Source organism: Neophocaena asiaeorientalis, unplaced genomic scaffold (assembly GCF_003031525.2).
Source record: "Neophocaena asiaeorientalis asiaeorientalis breed wild unplaced genomic scaffold, Neophocaena_asiaeorientalis_V1.1 scaffold151, whole genome shotgun sequence".
NCBI lineage: Eukaryota > Metazoa > Chordata > Mammalia > Artiodactyla > Phocoenidae > Neophocaena > Neophocaena asiaeorientalis.
In genome coordinates, this window is record NW_020175490.1 from 385,813 (window position 1) to 395,557 (window position 9,745).

The following is a 9,745-nucleotide window of genomic DNA, read 5'->3' on the forward strand; positions in this document are numbered from 1 at the left end:
TGTTTTCTTTTTTTTTTTTTTCTGTGGTACGCGGGCCTCTCACTGTTGTGGCCTCTCCTGTTGCGGAGCACAGGCTCCGGACGCACAGTCTCAGTGGCCATGGCTCACGGGCCCAGCCGCTCCGTGGCATGTGGGATCTTCCTGGACTGGGGCACGAACCCATGTCCCCTGCATCGGCAGGCAGACTCTCAACCACAGCGCCACCAGGGAAGCCCCCAAAGTAGTTTTTATTAATACTTGGATGAGTAACTTATTGCATGTAGAATTTGAAAATTTCTGCATCAATTTGAAATCATAGTAGAAAATTTTAAAAGGTTTTTTTATTGTTAATGTAAAAATCCTTTTTTTTAATATGTCTATTTAAATTATTTATGAATTTATTTGATAATTTATTCAACTAAATTGATTCACCACCAAGTACTTATAACTGGAAAAGCAATCATGAATAATTTGTATTGTTAACATACATATTAATTTTAAAATATTTGTGTTATTGCTGTTAATAGCTTCATTCATTATCTGTAAGGACTTTTGTAACTCTAAGGTAATAAAGGAATTCTTATGTATTCTTATTTATTCTCTTAGGATAGTAACTTTATCACAGCTCTTGAGTTGGCAGTACGTTTTGGGAAAACCCTTATTATACAAGAAATGGATGGTGTAGAACCTGTTCTTTATCCATTATTGAGACGAGATCTGGTTGCTCAAGGTAAATGAATATTTGACAGTTTCCAGAGAGTAGCTACTTTTTAAATCCAAAATAATTAACTTCATTAACTAACTTTGACATTTTTGGTCTTTTCAGTGAATCTAAAGAGAGGGAAACTTTTTGGGGACTGTATTATAGTAATGTCATCAGAATATAATAGTAACCGCAAGTAAAAAACTTAAAGTGCCTTTGTAAAAGAGGCACCATGTTAGGGTCTCCCACACCATTCCCAGGAACAATATTTTACTAGAAAGACTCAAGGGATTCAGCACTCATGGCTTAGATTTATTGCAGGGAAAGGATGCAAAGCAAAGTCAGTAAAGAGAAAAGGCACATAGGGTGAAGTCAGGAGTCAAGAACCTAGGTGCAAGCTTCCAAGAGTCTTCTTTCATTGGAGTCACACAGAATGTGCTAATTCCCCCAGGGCTGAGTTGTGACAACACGTATGAAAGTTGTCTACCAAGGAAGCTTATTAGAGACTCAGTGTCCAGAGTTTTTATTGGGGCTTATTATGTAAGCACACTCTGTCTAGCAGGTAGCAAAATTCCAGACTCCCCAAAGGAAGGCAGGTGTTCAGCGTAAACCGTATTGTTTGAACAAATAGCTTAAGCACAGTGAGCCACTCTTACCTATTCTGGGAATGGTGAGAACCTTAACAAAATCCAAATTCCCATACAATGGTTATGGCCAACCTTGCAAGCAGGCCTCTCTAAGGATACTGGTCTTAGGACTGTTATGTTACCTCTTTTCTGTGCAGGTACCTTTGATATTTGAAAAGTTATGTAAGAGCTTGTTGTGCAAAATGTCATAGACATGTACTTATATATAAGTACATACACTTACTTTCACCACACACTTTGCTAGCACCACAAAGTTTAGAAAATTGGAGTTATTGGGGGCAAAGCAGAGAAATAGCAAAGAATGCACTATTTACTGATCACCTGTTATCCCACAAATAGGTATGCTTAGCTTAGCAGTGATTGATATGTTATGGAAAGAACCCTAGTAGTGGGACTGTTGCCTGTGTAACCTGAACTTACTTCCTGGGGTTCAGTCTCTGGTCTCAGTCTGTTCTTTACTGGAGCTAATTCAGATCTGTTGAGCTACATCTTGCTATGCTATCTTAAAGGGGGTGGAAATGAACCTTTAGGATCATCTGGATTTGACTCCCTTTAGTCTGTATGCTGACCCTTGAGCGCTCATTAAATATATCTTGATGAGCTCTTATTGGTATTAGGTTTTAGCCATATCTGCTGCATTTTCTGAGAATGGAGTTTGACAAGGTCCCCTAAAATTGGATCTGGTAAAAAATGATAATATTCTACATCATGATTTGTTCACACGGTGAACCACTATTCCAGATAGTTTTTCAGGGCTGTTTGGGTCAATTTGTTAATTTCTGTTCACTTCATTGAGAAAAAGAGCATTACCTCTGCCCCCACCTTACTTTTTCCACCTTCAATCCAGAGTCGCATGTGTTCACGTCACATCAGTTGAAGTCTGTTATCCCCTTTGAGTATAATTCAGATTGCCCTTTTCTGCAGTTTTGAGTTCCTCATGAATAGCCATTTGTCGTCATACATTTCCTGTGGGGACAGAGGATGGTTGTCCTAGAAAGATGTAAAACAAAGCCTGTGTCCAAGTTCATTTACATCCCAGTGTTCTTAATCTAAGCAACACGAACTGCCTTTCTACAGTGATGTCAAAACAGGCACAAGTAATAGGAATAGAATGTACTTCTCCTCCTCAAATTTATGCAGTTCAAAAATCCCCTCAAATATGTATTGATCAAAAAGAAGAGCAAGGTACAATTCTTCGTCAAAGTCTCATTGTTTTAAATTTTCTGTTTAAAACAGAAAATTCCAAGGATATCTTTAAAATGTACAGGGCATCTCCTCATAACAAATAATTTTCCAGTACAATTTGTCAGTAGTACTGAGGTTGAGAAACCCTAAGATAGCTCACCAGTTCTGACCCATGAGTCTCTGTACTGGTATATTTCAGTTATTTTCAGGGTGACATGCTTTATAGCCAAGAGCACTACTTGAAGCCAGTTCATTGTACAGAATATTCCATGCTATAGGTTGCCAAAAGTTTTACCTATGGATAGTGGATGGTTGTAACATTCCATTGGATTTTCTTATCTGTGAGATTTTTTTGTAGACATCTGTAATTCTGTGCATCTGAAAGATATAGGGCTCAAAGACAAGGATTGGTTTACAACTGCTTGGATTACTTCCAGAGTTGGCACTTGCAGCTTTTACAGGAGCTGCCATTCAAACTTAGCCACATGTTTGTTGACCAGATAAATTATTAGGTTGTAGTAAAATCTTCAGGTGTGGAATATGCTGCTTCTAGTAAAGTGAAGAAGGTATTCAGTTGTTGATTTTCTTTCTTTGTATATAGTGGCTATAAAGCCAGCAGTTTATTCTTAATAGGCTGTGGGATATTTCCTTGAGCAATGTTGATTTGATTATTTTTGTGGCCGGGTTTTTTGTTTATCTTCATGTAAGTCCCATTATCTTTAGTTAGTTAAGCTTGAAAGGTTTACAATACAATGTGAGCAATTTTATCAGTGGAGAGCATTACCAAGATGTTACCTATATGATGGAATGTTTGTACTCATATGGCAGTTCACATGGTACTTGGATTTCTCTAATTCAGATGATAATATATTTCTGAAGAGTTTGGACCTGTTAAGGTATACTGCATATAAGAGATGAACTGATTTTCATCTTCTTCCCAGGGGAATATAAAAAAGAAATCATTAATAATCATTAGCAGTGTTCAAGTATCTGCTGTGAGCAAAATATTTTTAATCATTGCTGTGTCAAGCATTGTGGAAGCAGTGGTGGCCACTTCCTGGTTTATGTTTCATGGTCATAATAAACGTTCAAGCAACTTTTATTTTGAAATCCAGACAGATAAAATTGTGTAGCACTCTTGCCTCGTGTAAAAAGAATAACTTTCTTTTTCACTTCCTAGCATGATGCATTTCTTTCAACTATAAGTATTGGCCAGATTTGGGTACACTTTATAGTCAGATCTTGCCTGTATCTTTGTCTAATTGTTAAAGTCATCAAGGCATCACAATAAACATAGCCAATTAATATATCTGTACATACAGGTGCTCCAAATCTATTAGATATGTTAACCAAAAAAATCGAAACAAAATATACTCAATCCTGATCCAGGCTCAGAAACCAAAATAATAGCCATGTAAGTTGAGGCTTCCCCTGGAAAGACAATGTGAGACCAAATCTTGTACTTGTGCCTAATCATTCTGTTTCCACAGTTCTCTAAAGTACAGTACAGATTTTGTGCCCAGGAGAAAAATGTAGTCAAAATTAACTCTATCGTAGGTTAACTCCAATGTAAATTAAGACTTTATACAGTTAAGACTGTGTTGGACTTTTATAGTTCTACATGTAATATTTTCTAAGAGTAGTGTAAGGGACTTATGTCCAAGGGTCTTTTTATACAACAAAACATTTATTTTGAAATATTTTTTAAAATGTTATATCAGAATAATGCATTGATGGGTTACACAATCAAATAGTATAGGATGGCAGGAGTGTTCTTTCCCTCCCGTCTTCATGACTAGTCTTACAAGAGAAAATCAGTTACTTCTTAATTTTCACTTTTTACTGAGATACACTTACAATTGTATAGCTTAATGATTTTTACAAATGGAATACACTTCTGTAAGCACCCAGATCAAGGTACAGAACTTTTTCAGCATTCCAAACTCCCTTGTTTACCACTGTCCCCCACAAGGATAACCACATTCCTGCCTTATAGCAGACAAGTTTTACTTGTATTTGTACATTGCATAAATGAGAAAGAAAAAAGCAGCACCTGACTACTATGGGCTGGAAGCTGGCCAGGCTCTACAGCTTGACCATGGTGCTCTCCTGTTGAACATAAACCATTTCACAGAACACCATCAACAGGCAGGTCACTCTGTGACCATAAGCATGTCAGCGCACAAAAACGAGGACACTTCCATGCCACAAAAATAGCTAAACATCCTCTTCTCCCTGCTATTATGAGTGACTTCTGCTTTTTTACCCATATAGCTTAGTCTGACACCATTTCTGACACCTCCTAGATATCAACAAAATTATTGATACAAATCAGAATTGTCTGGTCTTTCTGATAGCATCCATTCCCCAGCAAAACCGCACTTTCTTTGAACCATTCTAAAATCACCCAGTGTTAAGTCCATCTTCTATAAAAAGCATCCCTGAATACCTTTTTACTGAGACAAGGTGCAGTTTCCCATGGTGATCTATCTTTCATTGTAAGTTGCCGGTATACCCGAGCTGAGACCCTTTAAACTGAGTTTATGTTTTAACTAATTAGTTAACTGAATAATTTTTAATTGAAGTATAGTTGATTTACAAAACTATATTAGTTTCAGGTGTACACATAGTGATTAAATGTTTTTATGGATTATACTTCGCTTAAATTTATTAAAAAACAGTGGCTGTATTTCCCTGTGCTGTACAGCAGCGGTCCCCAACCTTTTTGGCACCAGGGACTGGTTTCATGGAAGACAGTTTTTCCACGGATAGGGTGTAGGGGATGGTTCAGGTGGTACCAGTCCGCGGCCCAGGGGTTGGGGACCCCTGTTGTACAGTATATCCTTGTTGCTTATTTATTTTATACATAGTAGTTTGTATCTCTTAATACCATACCCCTGTCTTCCCCTTCTCCCCTTCTCTCTCCCCACTGGTAAGCACTAGTTTGATTTCTGTTAGTCTGTTTGTTTTGTTATATACTTTAACTTCTTTTATTTTTTAGATTCCACATATAAGTGTCAATATAGAGTATTTGTCTTTCTCTGTCTGACTTATTTCACTAAGCATAATGCCCTCTAGGTTCATCCATGTTACTGAAAATTGCAGAATTTCTTTCTTTTTATGTCTGAGTAATATTTCATTGTGTGTATATGTGTGTGTGTATATATTTTCAATATATATTAATATATATATGGTATATACATATATACCACATCTGTTTTATCCATTCATCTACTAATGGACACTTAGATTGCTTCTGTATCTTGGCTATTGTAAATAATGCTGCCATGAACATTGGAGTACATATACTTTTCAAATTAGTGTTTTTGTTTACCTTGGAAGTTTACCCAGCAGTAAAATTGCTGGATCATATGGTAGTTCTATATTTAGTTTTTGGAGTAGCCTCCATACTGTTTTCCACAGTGACTGTACCAATTTACATTCCCACCAACAGTGTACTAGGGTTCCCTTTTCTCTACATCCTCGCCACCATTTGTTATTTGTGGTCTTTTAAATGATATCCATTCTGCCAGACGTGAGATGATAGTTCATTGTGGTTTTGATTGTATTTCTCTGACGATAGCAGCGTTTAGCATTTTTTCATGTACCTGTGGCCATCGGCATCTCTTCTTTGGAAAATGTCTGTTCAGGTCTCCTGCCCAATTTTTAATTGGGTTGTTTGCTTTTTGATGTTGAGTTATATGAGCTGTTTATATATTTTGGATATTAATCCCTTATTGATCATATCATTTGCAAATATTTTCTCCTGTTCAGTAGGTTGTCTTTTGTTTTGTCAATGGTTTCTTTTGCTGTGTAAAAGCTTTTAGGTTTGATTAGGTCTCATTTGTTTATTTTTGCTTTTTTTCCTTTTGCCTGTGGAGGCAGATCCAAAAAATATTGCTATGACTTATCTAAAAGAGTATTCTGCCTTCTCTTTTAGGAGTTTTATTTTTTCAGATCTTACATTTAATCTGTTTTGAATTTATTTTATATATGGTGTGATAAAATGTCCTAATTTTATTCTTTTACATGTAGCTGTCCAGTTTTTCCAGCATCGCTTATTGAAGAGACTGTCTTTCCTCCATGTATATTCTTGACACATTTGTTGTAGATTAATTGACCATAAGTGCATGGGTTTCTTTCTAGGCTCTTTATTTTGTTCCATTGAACTGTATGCCTGATTTTCTGCCAGTATCATGCTACTTTGATTACTTTCTAGTATATTCTGAAGACTGAGAGCATAATACCTCCAGCTTTGTTCTTTTTTCTCAAGATTACTTTAGAAATTTGGGGTCTTTTGTTGTTCCATATAAATTTTAGGATTATTTGTTCTAGTTGTGTGAAAAATGTCATGGGTATTTTTTTTTTTAATTTATTTATTTTTGGCTGTGTTGGGTCTTTGTTTCTGTGCGAGGGCTTTCTCTAGTTGCGGCAAGCGGGGGCCACTCTTCATCGCGGTGCGCGGGCCTCTCACTATCGCGTCCTCTCTTGTTGCGGAGCACAGGCTCCAGACGCGCAAGCTCAGTAGTTGTGGCTCACGGGCCTAGTTGCTCCATGGCATGTGGGATCTTCCCGGACCAGGGCTTGAACCCGTGTCCCCTGCATTGGCAGACAGATTCTCAACCACTGCACCACCAGGGAAACCCTGCCATGGGTATTTTGATAGAGATTGCATTGAATCTTTAGATTGCTTTGGGTGCTATGGATATTTTAACAATATGAATTCTTCCAATTGAAGACATTGGAATATCATTCCATTTCTTTGTATCAGCTGCAGTTTCCTTCTTAAATGTTTTATAGTTTTCAGAGTAGGATTTTCACGTCCTTGGTTAAGTTTATTCCTCAGTGTTTTATTCTTTTTGATGTGATTTTAAACAGGATTGTTTTCTTGCTTTCTCTTTCTCATAGTTCATTGTTAGTGTATAGAAAAGCAACAGATTTCTGTATGTTAATCTTGTGTCCTTCAACTTTACTGAATTCATTTATTAGTTCTAACAGTTTTTTGGTGGAGACTTTAGGGTTTTGTTTATATAGTTTTATGTCATCTGCAGATAGTAGCAGTTTTACTTTTCCCTTCCAATTTGGATACTCTTTATTTCTTTTTCTTGTCTGAATACTGTATCCGGGACTTCCAATACTATGTTGAATAGAATTGGTGAGATGGGCATCCTTCTCTTATTGCTGATTTGAGAGGAAAGGCTTTCTTTTCACCTTTTCACCATTGAGTATGATGTTTGCCATGGATTTGTCATAAACGGCCTTTATTATGTTTAGATATGCTCCCTGTAAACCCACTTTGATGAGAGTTTTTATCACGAATGGATGTTGAATTTTGTCAAGTGCTTTTTTTGTGTTTATTGAGATGATCATGTTCTTTTTATTCTTTCTTTTGTTAATGTGATGTATCATTGATTTGCGAGTATTGACCCTTGCATCCCTGGAATAAATCCCACTTGATGATGGTGTATGATCCTTTTTATTTATTGTTGAGTTTGGTTTGCTAATATTTTGTTGAGGATTTTTTCATCTATATTCATCAGAGATATTAGCCCTTAATTTTCTTTTGTTGTAGTGTCTTTGTCTGGTTTTGTTATCCAGGTAATGGTGGCCTCATAGAATGAATTTGGGAGTGTTCCATCCTTTTCACTTTTTTAGAATACTTTGAGAAGGATAGGCATTAACTCTTCTTTATGTGTTTCGTAGAATTCCCTTGTGAAGCCGGCGGGTCCTGGATTTGCTGGGAGGTTTTTTGTTACAAATTCAATTTCACTGTTAGTAATTGGTATGTTCAGATGGTCCCTTTCTTCCATGTCAGGTTATATGTTTCTAGAAATGTGTCCATTTCTTCTGGGTTGTCTATTTTGTTGGCATATAACTGTTCATAGTATTCTCTTATTATTTTTTATATTTCTGTGATAATGGCTGTAATTTCTCCTCTTGCATTTCTTCTTTTGTTTATTTGCATTTTCTCTCTTTTGATGAGCCTGGCTAAAGGTTTATTTATTTTGCTTGTCTTTTCAAAAAACAAATTCTTGCTTTCATTGACCTTTTCTATTGTTTTTTTGTCTCTAATTTTATTTCTTTAATTTTATTTCCTTTCTAATATTTATTATTTCATTCTGCTGACTTTGGACTTTATTTGTTCTTCATTTCCTAATTCCCTTAGATGATAGGTTAGGTTGTTTATTTGAGATTTTTCTTATTTCTTGAGGTGGGCTTGCATTGCTGTAAACGTCTCTCTTAGAACTGCTTTTGCTGCATCCCATAGAGTTTGGAAAGTTGTGTTTCCGTTATCTTTTGTCTCAATGTATTTCCTGTTTTCCTCTTTAATTTCTTCACTGGCCCATTGGTTTTTCAGTAGCATGTTGTTTATTCCTCACATATTTGTGCTTTTCCCAGTTTTCTTCCTGTAACTGATTTCTAGTTTCATACTGTTGTGGTCAGAAAAAATGCCTGATATAATTTCTGTCTTCTTAAATTTGTTGAGACTTGTTTTGTATCTTAGCACATTGTCAATCCTGGAGAACATTTCATGTGCAGTTAAAAAGAATGTGTATTCTGCTCTTTTGGGGTAGAATGTCCTGTAGATATCTATTAAGTCCAACTGGCCTGTGGTGTCATTTAAGACCCTGTTTCCTTATTGATTTTCTCTCTGGATGATCTGTCCACTAATTTAAGTGGTATGTTAAAGGCTCCTCCTATTCTATTATTGTCAATTCCTCCCTTTATGTCTCTTAGTATTTGCTTTATATGTTTAGGTGTTCCTGTATTAGGTGCATACATGTTAACAAGTGTAGCATCCTGTACTTGTGTTGATCCTTTTATTATTACATGATGCTCTTCTTTGTCTTTTGTCATAGACTTTGTTTTAAAGTCTACTTTGTCTGATATGAGTATTGTTACCTCTACTTCCTTGTTATTTCCATTTCCGTGAAATCTCTTTTCCATCCCTTCACTTTCAGTTAGTGTGTCTTTAGCTCTGAAGTCAGTCTCTTGTAAGCAGCACATAGATGGGTCTTTTTAATTTATTAATTAATTAATTTATTTTCTGGGTTTTTTTTTTTGACATCTTTTTTGGAGTATAATTGCTTTGCCATGGTGTGTTAGTTTCTGCTTTATAACAGAGTGAATCAGTTATACATATACATATGTCCCCATATCTCTTCCCTCTTGCATCTCCCTCCCTCCCACCCTCCCTATCCCCCCCCTCTCGGTGGTCACAAAGCACTGA

At 36.3% G+C, this 9,745-nt stretch overlaps 1 protein-coding gene across 1 annotated transcript in view; it reads left to right on the plus strand.

Moving 5' to 3' along the window:
* Positions 1-9,745, plus strand: part of DYNC2H1 (dynein cytoplasmic 2 heavy chain 1) — a 369,596-nt gene that overhangs the window by 156,670 nt on the left and 203,181 nt on the right. The window contains exon 65 of the mRNA XM_024768920.1: positions 586-709. Coding sequence (XP_024624688.1) covers positions 586-709 — 124 coding nt within the window. The remainder of the gene's footprint in view (positions 1-585; positions 710-9,745) is intronic.